Here is a 27,778-nt window from a genome sequence, read left to right on the forward strand (position 1 = left end):
ATAAAGATTTTCGAATAATAAAAATAAAAATAGGCTACCTCAAAACTTAACTTTCTATTCGTTTAACTTGTGTTTCCAAATAAAGCTGTAGTTTAAAAGCTCGTTCTAATTTAAAGCACGGCAATTGATTTCGTTAGCGTCACTAATTAAATAAAATAATGACAAAAAAACCTGGAACTTGACCACTGAAGCCTTGGCAACTTGTAGAAAAATACAATTAGTCATCGCTTCTAATTTGACAGGCACAAGTTTTAAGCCTGGCACTTGCAGTCCAAACCAATTATTTACGGACTGTATACTAATTACGAAATTCGATTATTTTCTATGACCACTGATGATGAGTACTTGGCAATCCTCGAAACAGCGTTGTAAGGTCAGCGAAATTTCTATTTTCCATATATTTGTATGTGCAATGTGATTTCGTGTTACATGAAATAAATTCCAGAAATGATTGGGTCTTGATAGTGTTTGAGTATTACAATGGTCAAGCAGTTCGAGTATTCGAATTCAAATATATATTTTGAATATTTCGAAAATATTCGAAATACTTGAACAGCACATTTTCTCTATAGGACAAGTAATCCTCGTTTTTAGTTGCACAAATATGATTTATGATAGCAGCGATTTCTCGACCATAATATAATATATATATTATATACAGACCATAATATATACTATCTTCAATCCATGCAGCAATCATCTGCACAGAAAGGTGCTATGAACTATGTTCGTCTTTTTAACCTGGTCCCTTACATAACCCATGTTGAGACCTTTTGCTTATTGAAAAACAATAATTTTAGAATTGCGATCCCAGTACGTCAGTTTTTTATTGTATACTGATAGATACATATGTTTTATTTCCCTTTTATGTAAATATATACGTCAAAATGTATAAATATATACATGCACTTATCTTAAAACTTTAAAACATAAATATTAATTATACATGGTAATGATTGAATAAAAAAAAATAAATTAAAAGCGATAATTTATAATCACAAATATTTAAAATTTAATATGTTTTCTTAGAAAAAAATGCATGTGCACTCGTAAACAAAATCAAAATTTTATAAACAATTTGTAAATGCAATCAAATTAAAGATACTAACAAATTTTATTAGATTCGTCATATATACATAAAAGTGCTAATATTAGAAAAAAACGTAATATCGTAAATTTGATTTCAATTATCCACAATTGTGAAAAATTATTATATAAATATTTAATCAAGAACGGTGATAAAAACATAACATACAAAATGGCGTGGGGATATTGGAGTGCAACATCGGTTGATCGTGGGCGTTCACCACGTCGTAATACACAATGCACACCCTTACCTGTAAATTTAGTGCAACAAGATGATGAGCCCTGCGTTGCGACAACACAAGCAAGCACATGTCCCAACACTCCATCAGCACCACAATCGGCACTTTGTTATAGTCCTTCTTGTCGTAGCCGTTGCAGCAGTCCATGTCCAGGCAGCACATGTCCGGGTAGCCCGTGTGGTTCGATAACACCACCACAGCCTCCACAACCACTTACCGCATCACAACAACACTTGCATTCAAACAAAAATTGTCCTGCTGCACAGCAGATTATTGCACTCGAAGAGTATGCATCTCGTCGGCAATCGTTGGATCGTTTGGACAGTCCACAGGTATGGACTCCCACAAAGGTGATAAAAATTTATACAAAATGTTTTTTTTTTACTTATCCACAAATTTCACAAACTAATCAAACACAATCTCAATTTTTAATTTATTTAATTTGAAGTGTGGATTTTTTAGTTTTTAATATTTTGTTAATTCATCACGTTCTATTTTGAATTTATACTCGTATTTCATAACAAATTAAGTGCAATTGTAAGTTTACTATTACTTACAAGAAGGTGAACTGTAATTCATATTTAATTCAAATAACGCATATGTAGTCCTTATCTAAACTTTAATATAAAGATTTTAGAAATAATTTGTCGGATATCTTTAATTACAGTAGAGAGTTTATTGCTTTACTCGTATTATAGTATTTTTTAAAAACTTCTGCTCTATAAACGTTTAAACAAAGAAATTCTTTATATTTTTTTTATAGGTTAATAAGTACTTGAAGATAGTACCTTGTACTAGGTTTTGCTCTGTTGTGATTGTAACCTGATGTTGTCATCGATATAAAAATATAGCTAGCTTATACTGCTAAGTAGTATTTATAGTTCTTAAACGAGTTGTACCTATATAGTTGCCCCAATGTTTCTTCGGTTGATGTAAAGGCTGTTGCTATGGCTAATATTAACAGTATTTTACAACAGTATTTTACAACTTCAAAAGTGTAATTATTAAGAATTTTCTGATTAAGCAAAATATCAAATAACGGTAAGGCATAACCCAGATGAGTAAGAGAGGTGAGGGTAGATCCTTTCCTTGAAATCAGAAAATAGCAGAATTATTATATGTTTTATTTTAATAATCATTGATTATTAATATGTACACATGTCATGTATGTATGTATTTATGATTCTCCGTGTATGTTATATCTCTTGTTATATCACTAATTAAAACAAATATCTGAGGTACATGTTTTATTTTACTTGAAGACGAGACTCAAATATCTAAAATGTTATGAGTAAAATTCTTGTTAGTTAGTCTCATGTCTTAAAAACATTTGGAGAATAAGAAACATTAATAAGTTGCATTAGGTTTCTTAATTACTTTTATTATTGTTTTATAATTGTTTGTGTTTTTAAGAAACTGTTTATTTTTAATTGTAATATAAACATTATCGCTTATAAGATGTATACTTTTTGTACTAGCATGATCAACGTTACCAAGATTAATAATAGTATGGAAAACTCACTTCTTAAATCTCAGAGGACAGAGACATCCTCTCAAATAGGTCATCTAGTCAAATTGTTTATGTCTCTAGGGTAGTCTATGCTATATAAAAAACGTAAAAAAGATTATTAAAATAAATAAATTGAAGGATATATCTCCAACTCTATAGTATTATTGTAGAGAAGTAAGAGTAGTTTCGAGAATCGACAGGGCATATCTGTGATGCTACTGATTAGAAGTATCTTGTTTCTTTCTATGTGTTGTGTTGCCTTCAACTGACAACTATGATGGCATCATTAGACGTATTCCGTCTTTTTATATATGTATATCGTTGTGGTTTCAATTGTGCCTACAATTCTGAATATATAGAATATATAGATTTAGTTATTTGTCTCATATTTTTCTTTTTAATAAAAGTTTTCTTTAAATATAATTTCAAGTGATTTCTATTTCAATTTTCTTATAGCTGCTTAGACACTATACTCTACTAGATAATTAATCTGTTAAAATATCAACTCGTATAAAAAAATAATACACTTGATACTGTAAAGCAAAATATTTATTACAAAAAAAGAAATGATAAATGCGGTATTTTCTGTACTTATTCCTTTATTAAGAAAAATAATAAAACAATATTTCATATAGCACATCAGGGCCATGTTTGCTTCTCTAATTTACGTCACATGTTTTAAAACGTTTAAGATTTATCTAGGACACTATAGAGAATGTGATTTTTATCTTTTAGTTACACTATGTGCACTCTGTATTGTTTAATCATAAATATTAAAACCATCTAACATAATCTTTCATGAGTTGACGTTCTTTGATGTATGATATATTTACTTTAAATGAGTATGTATGAAAGGAAGTACGAATAAGTCAATGTTTATATTGTAATTATAAAATGGTTTTAAACTAGTACGTTTATTTACCCTTATATGGAAATAATATGAAGAGTTAAAATATAGTATAAAAAATTAAATAATTAAATTTTGAAATTTTTTTTATTATATATTAACAAAGTGCAAAGTTCTAATTAACAACAACCAGTAACATTGACTAACAAGAGGTTTTTTTATTTAATATTACAAGTAATGTTACTTAACTAAAGTGAGCATATAGATCTGAGCTAGTCATCTCTTTGCTGGTTTAAACGCCTCAAAAGGTCCTTTGGTTTAAAGTAACTTAAGCGTCTGTGTGAAACATCGCAAAGTAACGCCAATATAGTGCTGTTTAAGAATTAATTCAGCCTGATATAATGAGTATTGGCAACGTTCTGTATTTCTTGCCTGACAGTAGGTATTTTAAGGTCACGATGTGGGTGAGCATTTCGCACATACCATGAAGCGTTAACTGCATCTCTGAGTGCTATTTATTATATGATTTTTTTATCATATATATAACATATATTTTTATATCATATAATCTATTTTTATTTAATTTTTTTATTCTATAAGGAACAGTTTTCCCATATTTATTGAGGTCCCTGAACAGTTTGGGTTACAGCCTATTTTGTTGTACTATATTTTTAGAAGTAATGCCGGAACCCATTGCTGTTATAGTTCTTTGGTAGACTATTTGTTTATTGCTAGATGTTCCATAATGTTCAATTTTGAACGAGTTTTCAAATACTGAATTACATTGGTATTATGTAGAAGATTCACATATATATATATATATAGATTTGTAGATTTTATAAATCTAACAAATGCTTTTGAAACTGTTAGGCTATATCGATATATATATATGAATAATGAATCACAAATATATATATATGAATAATGAAAATCTACAAATCCGGATTGTTTTCACATTTTTGTCTTATTGCAAATATTGTGCTAGTGTTTAATGTTCTTTAATTTTAATTATTAGTAAAATATTTTTATTCTATAATTAAATTAAAATAATAAACAGCATTTAAAAAAAATTATAATTTATTATTAATTTATTAAGACTATTGTTTTTGGCTATGTTAAGTTCTCGTTATATCGAGTGGTGTTCTTTAATTTTAATTATTATAAAATAATTTTATTGCATAATTAAATTAAAATATTGAACAGAATTTAAAAAAAATTATTATGATTTATTATTAATTTAATTAGACTAATGAACCTGATTGTTAATGTTAAATTATTATTTCATAATGTTTTTAATTATATTTTTATATGAAATTTGAAACAAAAATACAAAATATATTAAATCGAATGATAATAAGTTAATAAATTATATAAATTTCAAACAATTTTAAAAATTATCGAGTGTCTAAGATTAATTTAAAAAAATATTGTTAGGTCGAAGAGTTGCCTAACGTTTATCTAACGTATTAATACTGTTTACACAACAATATTTTGACATTTTATAATTTTTTTCAAAACTTGAATAAAATTTAAGTTAAAGTATCTATTTATTCACAAGTATTTAGTTGTATTTGCTGAACATCTTGAATAACACCATTAACGCTCTGCTCTGCTAGCAACATCAAATCATTTGTTGTTACTCCAGCATAATTTTCACAATCTATCATATTTGGATATTGATTATGGATTAAATCGAACATATCCTCTAAGTTCTCGTTAAATGCCAAATGTAAGATAGTGTTGCCATTACCCAACGTTTTCATATTTTCCACTTTCAGATTCGACCTTTTGCAAAAGTTTAATATGTCAACCACAAGTTCCTGCATATTTTTTAGAACTGCACTATGAAGTACAGTATGACCATACCGATCGTAAATTGTAAGAAGTCGTAGGAAATCTTCAGTTAGGTTATTATAATCTTCGGGTCTCTGTAGTAGTTCTCTAAATTTTACAATACAATTCTCATGTTGTTTATTTATAGCAATATGTAGCGGTGTATTTTGATTAACATCTAATACACAAATAGAGCATGTTAAACGTATTAAAGATCGTATGTAATCGGCTTTATTGAGCAGGCATGTGTAGTGAAGTAGTGACATTTGAAGCTTATTAACTGCTGCGCTGATCAATGGCGTTATATCTTCGATCTGTTTGTTGTTATATAGTATTAAGAATTCATCGTACTCAATGGCATCGTGAAAAATGGTGTTTCCAAATTCATGTTTATCGGTATAAACTATATAATAAAAATTAATTTTATATAATTAATATCATTTTTACAAAGTTATTATTTTTTTCAATAAACACTTACCACTGTTAAATTGTTCAATATTTAAAATTAAATCAGGTGTATTTTTTAGTAGCTTCGTTAAACTGTTATGCAGATAATTTTTAATATCACTATCGTCACTAAAAGTAACATAATCCAATTTAATATATTGATGAGATCTCTTAGGTGTTTCTGCATTGGTAATTTGAGGAAATGAACTATTACAGCTAGACGGAAAAGCTTTATCTCTGTTTCTCTGTTTTTTATGTATCTGTACTGAATCCCTGTATAAAGGTTCGGTTGGCATTTCAATCACATTATTCGCAGTTGTATTCGAATTTTCATAAACAAATGTTTCTATACGAGGTCGTTTTCGAGCGCTCGCCGTAGATTCTACACATAAGTTTTGATATATGAATATAACTGGTTCGGTTGTAGTGTTGTCCTCGTTACATATCACTTCGACTAGGCACTCCTTTTGTTGAACATTTTTATTGGTCCATTGTCCGCCATATTTCGGTGTTTTGAATACTATTGCTTTGTTTTTTTGTAAAAGTTCAGTTGGTTCAATTATCCTTTCCCAAACCACTTCACCGTTAGCGTCCAGTTCATACACACGAATTATACATGCATTTGTATCATGTACAAGTAATGTAACTTCATCGTTTCCATCAACGTTGCCATATGTAGTACATATTTTATTAATCTTGTTTTTCATGCCGTTTATAATTGGATTAGAAAAAAGTGTTTCACAAACACGTTTGTACTTCATTGATATCATTTGGTACACAGTGAATCCCAAACAAACCTGTAATTTATTTTGAAATTATTTTATATTCATTTTAAGAAACATTTATTTATGTATATGTTATATTTAAAAAATAAAATAAAACTTCTTATAGAATTAAACGTATAGTCTTTCTGTTTTCGATTTTTGTTGGATCATATTTATCAGATGAAATTTATTGTTTTGTTAAGTGGATATAATGATGAATTTTTGATTCATCTATTGTCACGAGTCGATGTCAGGAGTCGATAATATCTTTCGATAGATAATATCTTTTGATAATAATTTTTAGATTTAATTATTCGTTCTTGGTTTTAAGACTGCAGAGGGATTGGATTTCAACCCTTCCAAATTTAAAATATAGTTACACATTTTAGACATCAGATCCAATGTACTTTAATTATGTTATTCAAATCTCAAATTTTGTTAATTTCTTGTTCTTGTTTCACAAATAATATCACTTGTCGAGTTATACTAGAATAGACGTAAAAGCCTGTACATACTAAAAATATTATAGTTATTATTATCACAGATTTCAGTATTAACTTTGCAGACACGTTAATTTTTTACATATTTTCTTTGTCACGTTTAACTTAAATAAAGTAATTATAATTAAAATCTAATTTTATTTTAATTACCCTATAATCGTGTAAAATTATAAAGTTATTCAATGTTTATTTAACTTTTTTTTCTCAACATTTTTTAGGATTAGCTGGAATACCTCGACGATATTCAGATTACCCTGATGCTTGCACTATATGAAATATTATTTCAACAATTAGATCTACAATTTCATTATTAAGAATTATTTTATTTTTATATATTATTTGAGAAAGTATAAATATATATCGACAAATAATTTAGTCAATCCAACTAAATTCTTCAATTGAATGATTCCAAAATTCCAGTCATAAAATGTTTTTTTCTTGATAACAGAACACACAGAAGATATGTGTATGTATATATATTCGTATATATTAATTTATATTTTTATATACATCATAAAAATGTCTAACACCTCGTAGCTTTACCTTTTCCACAACATCATTTGATACAATTTTGGTTTGGTTTGAGTTGTTGGATATAGACTGTAAATTGTTAATATCATCGATTTGCAATTTTTTCTCAGCCATTTTATTTGATTTCTCTTGTAATATCGTTTCTTTGTCCTTATTTTTTGTTTTTGTTATATAGCAGTTGTTTAAGGAAAATATATGTTTTGTTGGATTATCTTCACAAACGATCATTTTGTCGAAAATAAATGGACAATCACTCTCTGAGTTACTATCTGCGTCTTTTTTGGATTTTTTAATTTTAAGTTTATTTGGTGATAGCATATATTTCATTTCTGAATTATTCTTAAACATAGGCTCATATAGATCACATTTAATAAAAAATTCATTGTTGATGCAATGTGGAGCAATCAGTTCCACAATTGGAAAACATGGAACAGCTTTTGAAGCAGAATGTTCGCTTGTCAAAATGCCATGCGTACTGTTCTTCTCAGACTCATATCGAAAGCGATGATGTTGTTTTGGTTGCTCGGTGATTCTAAAAGATACACTGGGACTAGTTTCCATATGATTTAATGCAAACATATTTTATCATAACTTTTCAACACTATTCTTTTAATTGTTGTAGCAAATTTTATGAATATATTTTAAAAATTAATTTTTTGTTTTTTTTTTTTTGTTTCTGAATTTCTGTTTATTTCACTAATAAATGCGTAATTAATTAATTTTGTATTGCAAAAAATATTTTACTAATTAACCAGCTTCGCCGTTGCCAATGAACTAATGTTTTGAGTTAAATTTTTCAAGCATGAGGCAGAAAATTGCTTAAACGAATATTTTTTAGCGGCTCTTATCTTTTTGCAAAAATGGATGAGCATTTCAAATAATATTTCTTATGAGAATTAAGAGAAAAATTTTTCAATAAACTTTTTGATAATATTTTTTTACTTTAAATACTTAGTATATACCTTCTTAGTATATGTGTAAAATTTAATGAAATCAAAAGAAAAAGCTATTCAAAATATTATAAAAATTTACAAGTATTAAATTTCTCTCTAGAGCTATTTAATTATTAATGTCTTGCAACAAATAATAATAATATAATATATACAAAATAAATATACTTATTCAAGTATTTTTTACAATACTTTGAGTGAATCATCTACTTTTACAACTTTCAAAGAGCGGTAAACTTTCGTTGATTTCTTAACGTCTACTTACAATTCAAATAAACGTTCAATGTATTATATCTATAAAGCTCTAGTTAAGCTCCAAAGTGAGACATATAGTATATAAAAGTTTTTTATTAATGTTTTTAATTATTTGAATCTATTTTTAATTTTTATAATTTCACGTGCTAGATAAATGTTAATGTATATTCGAATTAAATTAAAGAAAAAAGAATTAAAAAAATATAAGTATCTTTTTAAAAGTAATACTAATCATGCTAGTAGACTGTATTTATGACGAAAGTGCCTCTCACCTGCTTTGTTTCTGTCCGGTGACCGAAAGGTTTTCGGAGGTTCTCATTTAAAATTCGCGCGCTGTATATTTTTCGATATTTTAAGTTTATGTAGTTTGGCAGCACTGTCCTTAATTACTATGCCAAAAATGAGCGCGATCTGTCGGACAGTTCGTTTACGGCAGCTGTTGAAACCAGTTCACCTCAGTAGTGCGTTGCGAAAAAAACAATGGAAAAAAATATTGAACAAAGAGTTTGCATCAAATTTTGTTTTTCGAACGAAATTTCGTGTGCAGAATCGTTGCGAATGCTACAAAAGGCTTATGGGGAATCAGTTTTATCGAAAACTCAAGTTTATGAGTGGTACAAAGCCTTTCAGGACTGTCGTACGACCGTCGAAGACATGCCGCGTTCTGGACGACCTTCGACCTCTACCACCGACGAAAACATTGAAAAGGCAAAGGAAATCGTGTTCAAAAATCCTCATGTGAGTGTTAGAGAGATAGCACGAGAGCTAGGCATCGGTCGTGAGATGGCTCGTTTGATTTTGGTGGACAATTTGTGTATGCGACGTGTCAACGCCCGGCTTGTTCCGATTCACCTCAATTTGTTCAACATTATCAACGATTTTAAGGCCAAACATTCAATAAATACCATCGAACAGCCACCGTATTCACCTGATCTTGCACCGTGTGACTTTTTCCTGTTTCCCAACCTCAAATTACCACTCAGAGGAACGCGTTTTGAATCCATAGAAGACGTAAAACAGAATTCGCAGAGGGAACTCAAAGCCATACCGGAAAGCGCCTATAAAAAATGTTTTGATGATTGGAAGAAACGTTGGCATTTGTGTATCGCTTCTAATGGAGCATATTTTGAAGGAGATAAAATAAATATTGATGAAGATTAAGAATTTTGCGTTTTATTTATTTATGACCGGAAACTTTTCGGTCACAATGTATGCGTGGCGTCGCCTTAAATTTTTGGGGGCTTTCTTTTTTGAGGATCTTGACGAAGTTCGAGACCTCCCTCTATATAGCATCATAAGCTTTATTAAAGGTTGTAGATGGTTTTAGCCCATGGGTTTCTCAATAATACGGTATCACAATGGGTCTATAGGCCTAAGTGAATCCCCCTGGGATCGCCGGTACAACCTAACCTAACCTAAAAGTAATACAGCCGGTTGATAACATACAAAGATAATTTTTTATCTTGTTTCGGTGTTGGTTATAAACATATATTGGACGTAATTTTTTCTTTCAGAGTTGTAAAAAAACAGCGTTAAATCTCGTAGGAATAAATTGACATCACTTTTAAAATATGTTAAATGTTTTTTCTGACATATGTTTATTGTACTGTTGTATACAATATGAAATATAAAAATTGTGAACACTTAAATTTAATTAATTTAAATAAAAGAAAAAAATGAATATTAGAAGGACAATGGTAATCATTTTTATCTTATATATTTAAATTAATTTATTTATTTATACATTTGAATTTATTAGTAAATCGAATGATTGGAATTTTACAACATATTTGCAGTGAATATTCACAATAAAATGATTTTTGAATTTGGCTGCACTGAAAATTAAGTGTTAAAATTTTTTGCAACTAAAACCTAACTATGAAGTTGCGAGTATTTTTTTGCTACTCTGAAAGAAAAAATTACAGCTATTGCTTATTCTTACTCTTAGTTTTTTATTACATTTCGTTAGTTTAAATCTGAGGCTATGAGAACAAAAATGGTCTAACTCGCAACTAAAGATATTAGCAGACGAGTATTGTTTCAGTAATTTGATCTAATATTTGAAATATTTAATTCATTAATAAAGAATAATGTTATAGTTTAAGGCTAATAACATCTACAAATTGGAAATTAAAAAAGAGGTCAATGTTAGTTTAGTCTGCTGTTTTAACCACAATTATTAATAAAAATTAAGTAGAAAACGAGTTGAGAACACCGTAGTGCGGCATCAAGTAAGATTGGTGGGCGATATGTTACCCAATGCCTTTACGTGATTGCAATAATACCTTTGAATGCTTTGCAATGTTGATTACAGAAAAATGGATTAAAAAAACAGTTTATTTGAAATATTGTGATTAAAAGAATATATATTTTACATATTGTCGTGTAGTTAAAAATGTGGTCAAATTTGTGGTCGAGTATTCGCTGGCCTTCTACTATCAAGAATGAATCGCCAATGAAAATATGGACAAAAGTCAAGAAGCTGGTATTCAAAAACAATTTTATGAAACTTAGACTATTGGGTAGAAAGGTGGCATTTTAGTCCGTTTATAGTGCTATGACTGATATTTTGGGTATGAAATGAGTCACTGTACGATTAGCGACTAAATCGATGGCATGTTTGTTGAAGACCTGATTTCCAGAACTTTTACAAAAACCACCTTTATTAAGGTATCATTGGAGATGTGAATAAATTTTACGAGTACGATACTCAAATAAGTTAGCAATGTTCGTTATGGTTCATTAAAAAAAAGTCGAAAAAATCATGTTAATGTTACTCGAAAATCAAGTCAATAGTTTTATTTTCGAATACCGTGACGTAGGGAACTTCGAATTCCTATCAGAGAGACAAATGGTTAATAAGGAATACAACTTGGTAATTATGATGCACTTGTTCTAGAATGTTTATACAAACGTGCGCTGCGGTAACTTTTTGATAAAAAAGTTATTAACTAAGATCTATCAAGGGCTCACATCGTATGAAAAAAATAAATATACGATTCTCAATCAGGGCTCAAAATATGTATGAAGGATTGATTTAATTAATCAATGATTTTTTTTCGTTTTATTGAATAACTCTGAGTAAATTTTACACAAAATATAAGACACTAAATATTATCAACTACAGAGAATGAAATTTATGGCTTTTTTTAAAAGAGGGTAATATGTTTGATTATTGTTATTTTAAATTGCAACATGGGTATGCTTAATATTATTCAAATTCAATTTAAAAAAAAATTAAATTAAAATAAATTTTTTTAAATATAAACTTCGAAACTATACTTGTTCCTAACTATACTTGTTATATTGGTATTTATAGTAATGATTTGAAGGTTTTTAAAAAAGTCTATCCATAGTTGATATTTGTCTAAGCTATAAAAGTTTGAGTAGATAATATTTCCTCTCTAAATTTTTTAACCCTATTGCCGTTAAATTATCTGAATGGTATTTTTTCTTATTATGTTTTTATATTATGTAAAAAGTGGCAGATCCCTCAAAGTTTTACTTTTGAATTTTGAGCCAGTCTACCTCTTCTTTTATTCTTAATACTTTTATTTTCGTTATGTTCTTCTCTAATCAATTAAATAAAAAGAAGTTTTTTAGTTTAATTGCAAAAGTTTAAAATGGATTATCTATCACGTACCTTGTGATCATTTGAAACATAAATATTTGGGTGACATTTTGTTGATTCTTTTATCATCTCGAAATCTTGATTAGACATTTTAAGTAAATGTCGGATACATACAATTTGTGATCTATTGAGACATTATACAATAGGGACTTAGTGTTTGATGTGTTTAAAAAATCATATTTTGTACTATTTATAGCATGTGCCTATATATTTATGGGTTAAAATTCTACGGCAAGCTAAATAATTTAGTTGACAGTTGATAGTAGCTTATTAATTAGTCAATAAATCATTATACCAAGTAAATAACTCAACTAAATCATGTAAGACTCATTAATAATCCAGTTCAGTTCAAGCGGCTAAATTTGTCATGAAATATTTATGAAGTTTTGTAAAATAAATTTAAAAAAATTTTTAAACATAAAATTTCTTTACAAATATTTTATAATTTGACATTAAAAATCCACACCTCGTTTGCATAATAATTCTTTCTAATTAAAATTATAAAACAAATTTTTAATGGTTGACTTTGTTTTTAAAATATTGATCCAACTCATGGCTGCATTCCGATCGATCATCATAATCAATTCATTAAATTGCCCATATCGATGTGCTCTTTACACTTATGATTTAAGACAAAATATTTCGGTATACAGGCGAATCAATTGTCGGACATTTTGTGTCGTGGCGCAGTTGTCTCATCCATACAATCAGCGAACAATACACTCACACGTGGCGTTTCATTGCACAGTCGAAGCGGTAGTGCACATGGTAGTATACACGGTGGTAGTCATCATGGCAGTGGTCATGGTGGTCATGGTAGTGCCCATGGTTCAATGGGTTGTTTACAAGGCAGCACTGGCCATTTAATAAGTGGCCAAAATGCTAGTGGTAGTGTTGGTATGCTTCCAGGTGCAATTAATACAGGCGATTACGATGTACCACATCCACATCCATATACGCATCACTACATGCAAATAAATGCATCCACAACGCCGCCACATTCTACAATAAGTTTAATTGGCTCAAGACCTGGTTCTGCCGGTGCTTGCCCAGGTCATGATTCGGGTTCCGATTCGAGTCAGGGATGCGGTTCTATAATGGGTGGCGTTACTGGTAATAGTCACGTTAGTCATATAGCAGCGCATTTGGCTGGTGTAGGTGGTCATCATAGTGGTGGCAGCGGTTCTTTGGGACGATGTTCAAGCCGATGTCATAATACTGCTACTACCACTACTACTACAGACGATTCGGGTGGCGGTAGCGGTGGCAGTGTTTTTGGTGGCGGCTGTGGCGGCGGAATGGAAACTCATCATCGTACCATGAGTCATCATGGTAGCGCGGGTAGTGGTCTTAATGGTTGTGGCAGTGGTGGCCGTAACAGTTCATTGGGTACTATACATAATGGACATCATCATCAATATCATCATGAGTGTATACATTATGAACGTTTACCAATACCGGTTCCTATTCCAACTGTGCCAACACAACAAATGCATTCCGAAGAGGAAATCGAACCAGCGTATGCTACAGGTAAGTTCTGATAATATATTTAAGTGAATTTAAATATATTTATTAGATACATATACCCACAACTGTCTTTTTAATTTCCTTGCTTTATGTTGACTGTGTTTAAATATTAATTTCTTTTAATATTCGCTTATTTTAATAGGTATCTGTATGCGTATTTAATTGAGTAATATTAAATATAATTTTTTGTACAGTAAATAATTTTTTGTACTATATTTTTCTATATAGATAAGATAACTCATATTTAAATTATGCCAGAGTTAAATTGTTGCCTTATCAAATAAAATTGATAATAATATATATGTACATATATGTCGTCATATGGCGCATTTTAGTGTATATTGTATGGCATTAGTAGAAGATACTATTTCGTTCACAGAACCTAGGAAAAAGAAATATTCAGTATTATATTGTGTTCTTATCGAAATTTAGAAATATTGAGTGACTTCATTCGTTTTAGTTATTATATTGAGAAGTAATTATTTAGTTGATAAAAATTCTCACACTGCATAAAGTGTTGATTAAAAATATTACAAATAAAATCGGAAAATATGAAGTGTGTGTAAATAGTAAAAATTGGGTATTGCCGGTCGAATTTTATTTTGCTTAATTAAATGTTTTAAATTAAATTATACATGTTAAGTAAAAATTGTGTTATGGCGGTCTTGTATGATTAATTTTAATAAAAATACTACTTTTAAAATTTATAAATTTTTATGAAAATTGTGTATAACAAAATACAACATAAAGTGATGTAAAACAATTTAAATTCAATTTGATTAAAAAGCCTTGTGTTTATAAAAGAGTCCGATTCAAAGCAAAATAGTTTACAAATGCTATGCTTTCCAGTTAAGTTACTAACAAAAACTAATCCAAATGTTCGAGCAATTAATTCGGCTGAAAGCAATGCTCTCTACACATATGAAACAAATAACCAGCAACCAGCTTTAGAAACACTACATTGTAGTCAGGAGCATTTGAAACAAGAAGGTAGAATATATCTTATTTCCAGCATACGTTAAAAGTTTAACATGCAAATACCTATTAAGTAAATATTGACTAAATCACATTATCTGGTTAAAATTACTATTTAACTCATATCGTAAATGTAAGTTAGTTAGTTGTAACTAACTCATGAAAAAGTTATAAATGATTTTAGATATATATCAAAGCAGGGTGCTATTTTAATTATATGAAAAAAGAAGAACTATAGTCTCAGTATGAAAACTGAAAGGCATTTTATCGATCTGATCATTTTGGACACCTTTATCATAATGGAATCAAAATATTTACCATAAAACTAGGGTAGGCAGATGATTGTGCTTTCTTCGAACTACAGTTTTAGCTTAGTTCCACTTGGATACTACCATCGTATTTGAGTTCATTAAATTTGATGTGTTAAAAGTCGCTTATTTCAAATGATTTTGAGTTTACATCTCGTGTCTTTTTTATGGAAAATTATAATCAAAACAGACTACAATTGTAGCTTAGCTTCACTTGTAGACTACAATCATGTTCGAGTGCATCCATGGGTGCAAGTCTGATGGGTTAAAAAATTACTTAATTCAAACGATTTTGAGTTTATATCTAGTGTCATATTTTATGGAAAATAATAATCAAAACTAAACATTGCGATAATGTTTTGTTTGACTATATGTTTCAGGGCTGTTTAAAAATTCCTTTAATTCTAATAAGTGGCATTTACTTATGTTATATTGTGGACGTATACCATCGAATGATACTGTTCTGTAAGCCTACAAATCATAAGCATAGAACTGGCAAGTTTCTTAGATAAATGCTAGAACTTTGCAATCTGTACTTCAATTTTTGAGAAAAAGAACATTTCAGATCATGTCTGTTTTATTGGCACGTTAATGTTCCATTACTCTCCACACTACACATACAAGAACTCAAAACATGTGTTTCTGTATATAGTAGCGAGGCTATATATATTGTGTATAATATGGAGTTAAAAAACGAACAAAAATAACTGTTTTTATTTACTATAATAAATCGGTATGAGCGGCTTGCGGCACTGTTTCAGTTTATTATAATAAAGAAGCTAACGCTACAGTTAAAAGTCGGTATTATTGACAGAAATGTGAAGGATACAAAAAAATGGAGGTTTTTCGACAAATTCCGATAATTACGTCTAACTCAGAACTAAAAAATGTGTTTATTCTTTGCTATTATTCATATTTAATAAAACATTTTTCTATATTTAAACATTTTTTAATATTTAAAAAATAACGAAATGACGAAGGACTTCAGCAGGAAAAAATATTTATATATTTATATTTAAAATATTTAGATATTTTTTATTAAAAAACTCTCTCTTATAGTATATTTATGACTGTTACATTATTCCAAAACAATTGACTGATATGATAACATGTACCTATATGAGTGCTTTATCTTCAAAGGGTTTAGGAATTGCGAAAATTTTATATAAAATAAATTATTAAAAAAATTGTAATTTTTTTGTAATCAATATAATTAAGTAATTTATATAATGAAAGGGTATTACTATTAATAAATAAATATTTAAAATATTAAAAACGAATGTTTAATATTTAATTCGTAACCTTAACCTTATATATGTATTTATTTATTTATATGAATTTGTATATATACATATATATATATATATATATATATATATATGTATATATATATGAAGTTCAATAGATTATCACAACAGAATAGAATGAAGTTTTTCTCCAACATATTATTATTCAAATGTTTTGATGTTCTTAATTTTTTTCAATTACATGCTCACAACGGAATTATTTTTAAATTGATTGCCATAACAAATTGAATCGAAAGAGCGCGAATGAGAGTATTGTATATACCCGTACAATATTAATAAATAATTGAATTCAATTCGAAAAGAATAAAGTACAAATATATAATAAAACTCTTGCGGCACTTCTTCGTCACTTTTCTTTTCATATCTCCATAATAAATTCAGTTTGCTCTTATTCAGTTTGTAGAGTCATTTACCGTGGCATTGAAATAGTTAACGTATGAATAGTGATACTTTAAGACTTACGGATTATATTCAGTTTAAAATAATAGTACATATGAGCATATAGAATAAATTGTAGTGGATCATTGACGAAACGATTCAAATTTCTATGTTAAATAATAATAGAAGTTTGAAGGTTTTTAACCTTACACAGCAATTGTGTTTTGTGTTAATTATCGTGAATATGTTTAATCGAATTTAGTGTGATAACATGAATAAAACTACATTTATTCAAATGTTCAAATGTAGAAAATACATTATAAAATTTTAAAAGTTGAATAAGTTCAAGAAAGTTAAAATAGCTCATTTAAAAGAAAACTAAAAACTAAAAACTAAATTTAAAATTAAAGACCGACCCCTTTAGTGGGCCTTGTTGTCACGATGATTATGTGGAGTGGTATATGTAAAGCAGCTTCGGTTTATGGAGTATCAACCTCTCCATTCTTCATGAGCGGAGGTGTTGAGAGTAACTGATTTTTTTAAAAAATAATCAAATATATTTAAAAACTAATATGTTAGTTAATTTTCAAAGTGAATTTTTTAATATGCACTTGTTTTAGTTCTCAACCTCTAAATGGTTTAAATATATTATACGAATTTATTCTATATCGAAATTACATTTGTTGTGTTAAAAATTAGCTAACGTAAAACCTTTTAAAATTAATTAAGTTCATTTTATTTTAAGTGCATTTACATTTTTTAATACATAATTATTCAGTTTAATAAACAATATTGGGAGTAAGTACTCCATTCTTATTTATAGATATTCTAAAAAAATGTCTGATGTGTAAAGTTATGTTATAGTTATATAGTTGGATATAGTTATGGACCAACTGATCAAAGCATCGCAATCATAATAGATCTTTTGTGCTATTTAATAACGCTGTTATAAATTTAAAGTTTAATTATAATATATAATGCTATTAATACCATTTAAATAAAACAGTCTAAGTAAATCCTTAAATATTTAAAATCATTGAAGAAAGCATAATAAAAATAAAAACTTTATAAGATTTTATTATAAAATATATTAAAATATTATTTTATAGTTTTTATTTTTACAGAAGTTTCGAACAGTAGTGAGCCACAACAACAAAAATTATTTTTATATTATTTTATTTAATTGAATTGTTGGCTTTATTTTTAGTTTATTTTATATATGTAGTTTATTTCTATATAAAAATGGGTCTTGAAGAAGTCGTCAATAACTTCAAAACGTCGTTATATTTTTATATAGAAATAAACTATATGAAATAAATTAGAAATAGAAATTATAAAAAAGTTTATTAATTAAATTTTAAAAGTTTTTTAAAAACTGAGCAAATTTAGTATAGTTTCTCTTTAAAGATAAAGTGGGGTTTTTTACAACGATATAAGGGACAACATTTCAATATATAAAATTAAAATTTTTTATATTTTTGTTTCTTAGTAATAAAAACGTTTTAACATCAGATTGAAATATCCCTACTGAATCAGTGTATCAGAATTATTATCTAACAAAAATCAATCTTTCATTTTTTTCATATCTAATGGGACTAATTACACTAATAAATTGTTCCGTTGTTTTATTGTTGTTAAATACATTTTCTACTTATCTTTAGTCTTCTGAGAAGGTCTATGTTGGTAGTTTTATCTTTATATGATATAATAAAAATTCTTCTATAGATCCACATTTCGAAAATCTCTAAGTTATGTATGTATGCAACTTTTAGCGATAAGTTGTTAGCCCTATAAAAAAAGCACCAACCAAATATAATGCATCTAAAAAAGCTGTCTTAGTTGTAGTTTGGGTTGATGAGTAAACTTACTTAAATGTTTTGAAAAAAACATTTGGTTAATAAAATGAACATTTTTTTAAATAAATATATATATAAATACATGCATAAGTTATTTATATATTTCTATTTTATATTTTTCAAATTTACCTTTTTTTTCATTAAATTTAAATAGATAACTGACATCGTTTTATTTACGTAATGTATATACATTATATTTTCTATTATATATCAAAGTATAAAGCAAAATTCGTCATATTTTTTGTTATGTACAATATTTGTATTGGAAGTATTTTTTTACAATTACTTTGATTACTTACCTGATAAAAATGAATTAAAGAACATAAGGAGTAGGTTTACAAAAATGGCCCTCAACAAATTATTTATCAAAATCGCTAAAATGTGGACGAGATAGGGAACCACCCATATTCAATTGCAAAAAATTATTAGTAATGCTCACATACGAAAGTGAATTAAAGCTAAAGTAAATATTAGATTGTTTCAACATTTTCAAATGAACAAAAACAAAAAAAAAACAAAGAAGTGAACAAACATAAACTATTATTAACGAAATTGCAGACTTAATATAATAATATACAATTATAATATTTAGTTTCGTTTTAAAATTCAGTGAGCAAATTAACAAAATATTTTACTATCCATATAAAAAGGACCAAATTGTGCTAAAAACGCAGTGTATCTACAGTTTAACATATATGTGGCTTAGCAAGAATGCTTTTGAAAGTAAAAAACTTTAAATATATATATAAATATATATAAAATGTCAAATAGTGTTTAATGTGAAATTATATATATCAGTTGGTATATAACCAACTAACTTATAATATTGTATTTGTTGTAAATATGTTATATGAGTTTATTAAACAATAAATTAAATTACTATCTCTGATTGTGAATCATACTTTTTAATATGCAAAAATTCATATTATTTAGTTTTATTTATAACCTTTTAAATAAAAAAAAACAAAATAAAATATTAAATCAAATCAAAAAGTAATAGTAATAGTAATAAGCTGCCAATTAAAAATTGAATGTGAAGTAATGAATATATATATAGAATATGTCTACAATACAGAGTAAATATACTATTTGATATCAGTTCGAATCAACCAATCAAAATATAAACATACAAATATATTTTGTATGTTAATATTTATGAAATCAACAAAAAATGACTTATTAAGAATAATAAATAAATGTATAGAGACAGACAGAATTTGAAATATGAAAATAAAAATCGATACCATTGGAGGATTGTTAAGGTCATAAATTAATTATTTCAAATACCTTGTACTTTTGTAACTGCAATATGAACTTTAATATTATATTAACACAAAATATTTTATAAATATAGAATATGTCCGATATCCCAGTGTTAGATCCGTCGACACTGGCGTTATACGCTGACGATACGCTATACTCAGTTAAATGTGTTCTTAATATAACCAACACACTTCAAGTGCATACGAATAAACCTCATCCTGGAGTATTTCCCGAAATGGAAAATAAAAATCAATAATGAAGAAACTAAGGCTTTGTTCATTACGCGTAAGAGGAGACAGAACCCGTTGAGAGTGAGAGTGGGGGAGAAATATCTAGGCATCTAGGTGGTCAAATGATTCAGATAGGTTAAACATGTTCAACTGAAAAGAATTAGCTGTGCCAAAATTTTTCATCACCTCCAACCGCTATTCTAAAATGAAAATCTCATTGCTAAGAACAGGAAGCTGATATATAACTAAATAATTCAACCGTCACTTCTATATGGGTGTGTAGCGTTCATCAAGGCCTCAAACGCTACTATTCGCCAGCTAGAAATTGTACAAAGCCAGGTTCTGAGAGGACTTTTCAAGGTGCAATGGTATATTAGGACAAATGACATCCTCAGGTATCTCAAGATTGATCCGATCAAAAAATATATAAAAGATAGAGGCATGAAATTATTTACGAAAACTGACAGACTTTCGAGTCATCTCCGTTATCGAAACTTAGAATGGTTACAGGCTCATCGGGGCGGTATGCAGATCTGAGGTCAGTTATTGCTTAATCTGATGAAGTGATAAATAATAATCCAGTTAAGGTGTAGAGAGGTTTATGATGAAACCTCGCAGAGAGTAAAAGTGCTCAAGTGCACTGACTCAACTTGCCTCAACATAAAATAAGATATATGACTTCCAGTATTACAAGCTGCAGAAATCTTTGACTATATTAATATTCAGTTATCCGTAATTTAATAATATTTTTAAAAGTTAATCATTTTTGCCGAATGACGTTTTTTATGACGGCAAAGAAGCTATTTTTAAAAGTTAGAAGGACTCGAATAGTAAAGAAAAGAGAAGAATAAAAATTTGGTTAATAAAGAAATTCGAAACAGTGTTGTATGGTCAATCAAATTTCAATAAATTAACCAAATTTTTATTCTTGTCTTTTCTTTACTATTCGAATCCTTTTAAATCTTTGATTATTATTTATTTAAATAATTATTATTTATTTATTTGTATATAAAACAACTCTGTTAAGGTTAAATACGTTTCTATTCTTACATAAAATAAATACTTTATTATTATAGAAATATATATGTTATAAATTTTATGTTTATCAATTTTTAATTTGAAAGCAAAATTGCTCATTATTAATTACTGGATGATTAATTAAGAAGATATGGGTGATTATAAATAAAATTTTTTTCTTAAAATTTCCAAATTTATTTAAAACAGATATTTACTTTGATTTAGTTTATTTATTCTGATAAAATTTCAGCTTTAGTTCAAAGTACGTTTTTTATAATATCTAATATGATTTCATAATATTAATAATTCTACAAATAATATGTTAAAGGTTTATTAGTAAATTTGAAATGTGTTTTTTTTTGTGTTTATACTCATATATTGTAGTTTATTAAATAAAATCTATAATAAGCTAAAAAGTTCTTTGAAAAATTCTAATAATTTATTTTAAATTTTTAGTATTTCCAAATGTTCCTGCAGCACCTGGAATGTCATGTGATGGAGAAGATCGTAAGTAAAATTATTCTATTAAAATTTTATACAGTTAACTGTTAGGTTATTGTATAGTTATGGAATATTTTTTGTAAATAATGAAAATATATTTTAAATTATTTTGTATCGGCGGAGATGATGGCATTTAATTCTGCCAGTATGAGCTAATTTCAATTAAAGTACTAAAGAATAATTCCACAGGTTTAAACTGGTTTGTATTAATTGCTATGTTCTCACATTTAGGTAAATTTTTTGGTTTGATATATTCTTCCACTCTCTTGTGACTGTTAACAAGGGGATTAAACCAATATATACAAAAACATTTTCTTCGTTGTTTTTTCGATTTGTGTTTATATAAGCAAACATAATTAAGCGCAGTTCATGTGCAGAGCTTTGCAAATGCCAAAATTAATCTAGTGTGGCTAGATTAACCCACCAAGTTTAATTTCAAATTCTTAAGATCAGATATATTTCATATTTATTAATTTACCAACATTATTTTATAGAATTCTATCCCATATTCGGGAAATCGATCCTTATATGCCATGACTATGAGTTTAAATTAATCACAAATGTGTTTTACTTCTACAGGCAGTATTTATAGGCGAGGAGCACGTCGATGGCGTAAGCTATATCGCGTCAATGGGCATATATTTCAAGCTAAACGATTCAATAGAGTAAGTTATTTATATCTAACATATATATTATAAATAAAGTTTAATTTGATTTGATTTTTATTTTTTTAGCGTGCCTTTTGCGCATATTGTCAAGATCGTATATGGGGATTGGGGCGTCAAGGTTTCAAATGCATTCAATGCAAGTTGTTGGTGCATAAAAAATGTCACAAACTTGTACAAAAACATTGTACTAACGAGCATGTAGAGCCGTTGGTTAAGGAGCGAGATGATGCATTTGCTGAACAACTTCCAGAAGTTTTGCCTCCATTACCTGATTATACGCATTCGCGTGAATCGTGTGATCCTTTGGCTGTACTTGAAAATGCACAAATGCATGAAGCATCACAACACCATGATAAACAGCAACATCAAAATGTCGAAGAACAACTTGAGCCGGGTGTACAGCGAATATACTCTCTGAATGATTTTGACTTAATACGTGTAATTGGTCGCGGTAGTTATGCTAAAGTTTTAATGGTTGAACTAAAGAGAACCCGACGCATTTATGCAATGAAAGTAATTAAGAAATCTTTAGTTACTGATGATGAAGATATCGATTGGGTTCAAACGGAGAAACATGTTTTCGAAACAGCTTCAAATCATCCATTTCTTGTTGGTTTGCATTCTTGTTTCCAAACACCTTCACGTTTGTTCTTTGTTATTGAGTTTGTGCGTGGCGGTGATCTTATGTTCCATATGCAAAGACAACGTCGTCTACCAGAAGAGCACGCACGCTTTTATGCTGCTGAAATTAGTTTAGCATTAAACTTTTTGCATGAGAAAGGAATTATTTATCGTGATTTAAAATTGGATAATGTATTGCTCGATCACGAGGGTCATATTAAATTGACCGATTATGGTATGTGTAAGGAGGGTATACGTCCAGGTGATACAACTTCAACTTTCTGCGGTACACCAAATTATATTGCACCGGAGATTTTACGAGGTGAAGATTATGGTTTCTCAGTTGATTGGTGGGCTTTGGGTGTTTTATTATATGAAATGTTAGCTGGACGCAGTCCGTTTGATATAGCTGGTGCATCCGAAAATCCAGATCAAGTAAGTTTGTTTTAAAAATGATTTGTGTATGTACTGTAATAAAATTTTTATTATTATTTTAAAGAATACAGAGGATTATCTTTTCCAAGTAATTCTTGAAAAAACTATACGTATACCACGTTCGTTGAGTGTTAAAGCAGCTTCGGTGCTTAAAGGTTTCCTTAATAAAAATCCAGCTGATCGTTTAGGTTGTCATTGCGATTCAGCATTTTTGGATATTGTAAATCATCCATTCTTTAAAAGTATTGACTGGGAAATGGTAAGTTTTTTAGGATGAGATAATATTAAATATCAAATAATGTTTCATTTGTATTTTGTGAAACAAATAATTTTGCACGTGTGAATTTTTGATGATTATAAAACTAAAAAAAACGAATGATATATAAAAAATTATTATTTTTCTTTTTGAATAAAGGTAAAATATGTTAAAGTATTTTTAATATAAGATCAAATATTTGTATGTAACATACATTTGCTATTATGGGTCTTATTACATTTTTTTTACCTTTGGTTGTTAATAAAATATAATTTTTTTTTCGTTGAAATTATTTAATTAAATAATGCATAATTAAGATTGCACAAAAGGAAGTTCAACCGCCTTATATACCAACTTTTGATCCTGGCGATCCATTTATGACCACAAATTTTGACGCTCAATTTACCAGAGAACCGGCTGAATTGACGCCAGATGATCCGTAAGTGCAGTACCATGTTGCTGTTTGTGTTCTTTCAGTATATTTTTTATTAATGTTAATATATTGCCTTGAATGAGTCTTGCATTTCACTTAAATTTATTTATATTATAATAATTGATTTATTAATATTGATTAAAACCTTATGTATTTTATAATTTAAAATTTTTATGTAAATTTATTTTAAAGTTCTATATTCAGAGGATAATAATAGTTTTTGAAAAAGTTAACTTTATAGCTCTTTCCAATAGAACATATACTTCCATTTAATGGAACTTGTTGTAAGTATCAAAAACAATTTTTATTTGAAATAGTCATGTATATTGAGAGAGGATGGTTTACGTACATAATGTATGTAATGAAATCATTATGTGTGAAAGTCTGATTTTATTTATATTATAGATAGATTGCTTTTTCCCATACTAACGGAATTTCGATAAATGTGCATGCAAACATATTTAATTTTTATAAACTCAAATTAGTATTAATAAATATTTTATGTTATATGTTACGCCTGGCGATCCAGCGGCAGGATCGCTTGTAAGTTTTTCAACGTCAAAATCAAAGTAAAACATTTTTCACAGCGTTTCCTTATACACTCTGTACATAAATAAATTTTGAGTTTCCTTTTTAAAGTTTTATGTTTAATCATCATTATTTCACAATTACGTGCAAAATTTAATTTTTGATAAATAAAAGAAAATTTTATGTTTAATTGATTCCTCCTCTTCTTTGGTTTTTCATAATCTGCATCAACATTTCTATCAAAATCATTTTGCTGCATTTATCAAAAGCTTGAACGCAAACAAGTGTCGCCACCATTTAAACCACGGTTAGACTCAGATCGGGATTTGGCAAATTTCCCGCCAGAATTTACGGAAGAGGCCGTACAGTTGACACCCGATGATGAGTAAGTAGAATTATTTTTGCACACTATCATATAAAAATATTTAAAAATTTAAAGTTTTCTTTGAGTATACTTAAGCTTTTTTATATTTAATAAAATATATAATACATTTTTTGCTCTTAGTTTAATATTAAACCTTTGGAAATATATATGTATAATTATAAATATATATGAAATACTTTTAATAATATAATAGCTAAATGAATGTGTTTATACTCGTATATACTAATCTCTTTAATATTTATATTATATTTTTTCAGTCATGTTATTGATAATATTGATCAATCGGAGTTCGAAGGATTCGAATATGTGAACCCGTTACTTATGTCTTTGGAAGACTGTGTCTGACACCACGAGTCCTGTGACTTACATCCCTATAATATGCGGGTAAATTAATGTTATATTGTAAATTTAAAATTAAAAAATATTAATTTATATACATATTGTATTTATTATAAAATTTAATATAAAAGTGAAATTAATTCTTTAATTCATCCACTTCCATTGGTAGTATTGAGTGGCTTCATAATGTTTGTAAGTCCTCTCACCGAAGATACGGACATCCTCTACTGTCCTTCGCATAGGCGGGCGAAGTTACTGTCACCATCACTGTTGGTAATTGTCCAAGCTTCTGTAGCCTACATCAGAAGAGGCATCCTAAGAGCTTTGAAAATTTTGTTTTTTTTTGTCGAGAAAGAGCTGCATTTCTCAATTACCTATTTAGCCCGAAGCAATATCTATTGACAAGAGTTATTCTTCGTTAATTCTTTAGGCTGACGTTATTTTAAATGTTTACACTGGTTCTGAAATAAAAAAATTCTTTCACAACTTCGAACTTGTTGTTCTCTATCATGACATTGGTCATGTTTTGTTTAGCACGTTTAGGAAATTTGTTTATTGACAGAAAGTGTTGTGTTTTTTCCTTATTTCCCACAAAAAACCAACCAATTTCATTTGATTAATTAAGAAAAGTATTATGTAGGTATGAATTTATGGCTCTGGATGTTTCACATAGAGATAATTAAAAAGTGTTAAGCGTATTTTTGTTTTGGATATCCTGCTATTTGCTTTTTTAGTAGTTTTTACTTTGGCATCATCCATACCAATTGATAGGTCTAAGAAAGTCAAAGTTGTGTGTGTCTCAATTATGTTTTGGGCAACATAAGTATATGTTAACAGTGCAATTAACTCCATTGCTCCATTAACTCTTTAATCTAAAGCTATCAAATCCTTATGCTAAAAGTTGTTGAACCAACAACTCTAAAAGAGAATCGTAAGAAGGTGCAGTTCTTCTTCTGCTTAATTGTAAGAAGACAAACCAATTCAACCGTTGTTTTAAAGCATAAGGTTTCTCTAAATTTATATGTTTAAATTTTTTGAAATTTCAAATAAAATCATTTGGGAACGGTTCGAACAGTAATGAAGATGTAGCAACAAAAATTTGATTAGTTTATTGATATTAAATAAATCATTGCCATGTTTTGAGTATTGCCAAATACTTATCGTCAGTGATCTTAAGAAATATACGAATTTCTATTTAATTAGTTTATAGTCCGTATATAATTTGTTGCAAGTATCAGACTTAGAATTCGTGCCTATCAAGCTTAGAACGCACATTTGACAAAAAATAATTAACATTATACATTGTTTTCTGTGAGTTGTAGCAATGCTCACAGGTCGATAATTAATTTTACTTATAAAATACTATTATTAATTATTATTAATAACGTTTTCTTTTTGTTTTTTTAGTTATATGGGGAGGATTCCAGTGACTATGATTCCGTTGCTGATGACTTAAGTATTTTACATTTGCATTCGGCTCCAACAGCGACTTCAGCAACAATAACCAACAATAATCTTACAAATATTAATAATCATAATAATTCACATCATAATGGTAATAATAATCATAATAATCAAAATAATTCAAATAATAATAAAAGTCTACTTCAGCACATGTTTTGCCTTCCATTAAATTAATTAAAACAAAATAATTACTCAAACGCCAAAACAAAGGAGATGAGTTTTTGTTAAAATATTTTCAAAAAAAAAAAATACATTTTTAATTTAAGTAAGGTGCACTTTCTTATAACAATATATACTATAAAAAAAACAAAAAAAAAACAAATTTTCCATGCAAAGCAATAACTGCTACGTCAATATGATGTTAATATTTTACAAAAGTATTTGCGGTCACAAAAAAAAACTTTTATTGTAATAATATTAAAATATATTAAATTTTCTTATATATACAATAGAAAAAAGAAACCAAAACAAAAAAGTTATAAACTATATTATTCTTAAACTTAAACTCAAAGAATATATTGTTTCGATACAGCAATACATTCCATTAGAGAATAACGTTAAATGCATGAAGTTTTCTTTTACTAAAATATTGTAGAAAAAATAATAACACAAATTATTTAAATAAATGCAGCGAACTTTGATACATAAAATATATATTAATATTTAAGAATAAAGTAACGAAGATGAGATTTTT

The 27,778-nt window shown here is 28.0% G+C and overlaps 3 protein-coding genes across 6 annotated transcripts in view; 1 reads left to right on the forward strand and 2 right to left on the reverse strand.

Annotated features, from left to right (window-relative positions):
• The window catches only part of LOC119682433 (SAM50-like protein CG7639), a 246,151-nt gene that overhangs the window by 198,071 nt on the left and 20,302 nt on the right, over positions 1 to 27,778 (reverse strand). The gene's annotated exons all lie outside the window — the stretch shown is intronic.
• LOC119682419 (atypical protein kinase C) lies at positions 1,221 to 27,501 on the forward strand. 4 transcript variants are annotated; one of them, XM_038095857.1, is made up of 9 exons: positions 1,221 to 1,657; positions 13,247 to 14,123; positions 21,911 to 21,961; positions 22,535 to 22,620; positions 22,690 to 23,679; positions 23,744 to 23,938; positions 24,253 to 24,374; positions 25,539 to 25,665; positions 27,028 to 27,501. In XM_038095857.1, exons 1-8 carry the CDS (start codon positions 1,259 to 1,261, stop codon positions 25,624 to 25,626), a joined length of 2,808 nt encoding a protein of 935 aa, XP_037951785.1. In that variant the 5' UTR covers positions 1,221 to 1,258; the 3' UTR covers positions 25,627 to 25,665; positions 27,028 to 27,501. The 4 variants fall into 4 exon arrangements, with proteins under 4 accessions (XP_037951785.1, XP_037951786.1, XP_037951787.1 ...); XM_038095858.1 differs by lacking the exon at positions 24,253 to 24,374 and adding an exon at positions 25,166 to 25,281 and having other exon boundaries at positions 1,224 to 1,657; positions 27,028 to 27,499; XM_038095859.1 differs by lacking the exons at positions 1,221 to 1,657; positions 13,247 to 14,123 and adding an exon at positions 17,476 to 17,614 and having other exon boundaries at positions 27,028 to 27,498.
• LOC119682424 (nuclear factor NF-kappa-B p110 subunit-like) lies at positions 5,094 to 8,387 on the reverse strand. The gene is made up of 3 exons (XM_038095866.1): positions 7,770 to 8,387; positions 5,994 to 6,759; positions 5,094 to 5,918 (listed from the first exon to the last, which is right to left on the reverse strand). The coding sequence occupies exons 1-3, from the start codon at positions 8,334 to 8,336 to the stop codon at positions 5,230 to 5,232; spliced, it is 2,022 nt and encodes a 673-aa protein (XP_037951794.1). The 5' UTR covers positions 8,337 to 8,387; the 3' UTR covers positions 5,094 to 5,229.

The sequence above is a fragment of the Teleopsis dalmanni genome, chromosome 2 (assembly GCF_002237135.1).
Source record: "Teleopsis dalmanni isolate 2A chromosome 2, ASM223713v2, whole genome shotgun sequence".
Classification (NCBI taxonomy): domain Eukaryota; kingdom Metazoa; phylum Arthropoda; class Insecta; order Diptera; family Diopsidae; genus Teleopsis; species Teleopsis dalmanni.

Excerpts from the sequence above, each read along its gene's own strand:
- LOC119682424 (XM_038095866.1), bottom strand. The coding sequence starts at position 8,336 with ATGTTTGCATTAAATCATATGGAAACTAGTCCCAGTGTATCTTTTAGA. Across the intron at positions 6,760-7,769 it reads CAAATGATGTTGTGGAAAAG|GTTTGTTTGGGATTCACTGT; the intron begins GTAAAGCTACGA and ends AATAAATTACAG. Across the intron at positions 5,919-5,993 it reads TATTGAACAATTTAACAGTG|TTTATACCGATAAACATGAA; the intron begins GTAAGTGTTTAT and ends TTTATTATATAG.
- LOC119682419 (XM_038095857.1), top strand. The coding sequence starts at position 1,259 with ATGGCGTGGGGATATTGGAGTGCAACATCGGTTGATCGTGGGCGTTCA. Across the intron at positions 22,621-22,689 it reads AAGCTAAACGATTCAATAGA|CGTGCCTTTTGCGCATATTG; the intron begins GTAAGTTATTTA and ends TTATTTTTTTAG. Across the intron at positions 23,680-23,743 it reads CATCCGAAAATCCAGATCAA|AATACAGAGGATTATCTTTT; the intron begins GTAAGTTTGTTT and ends ATTATTTTAAAG.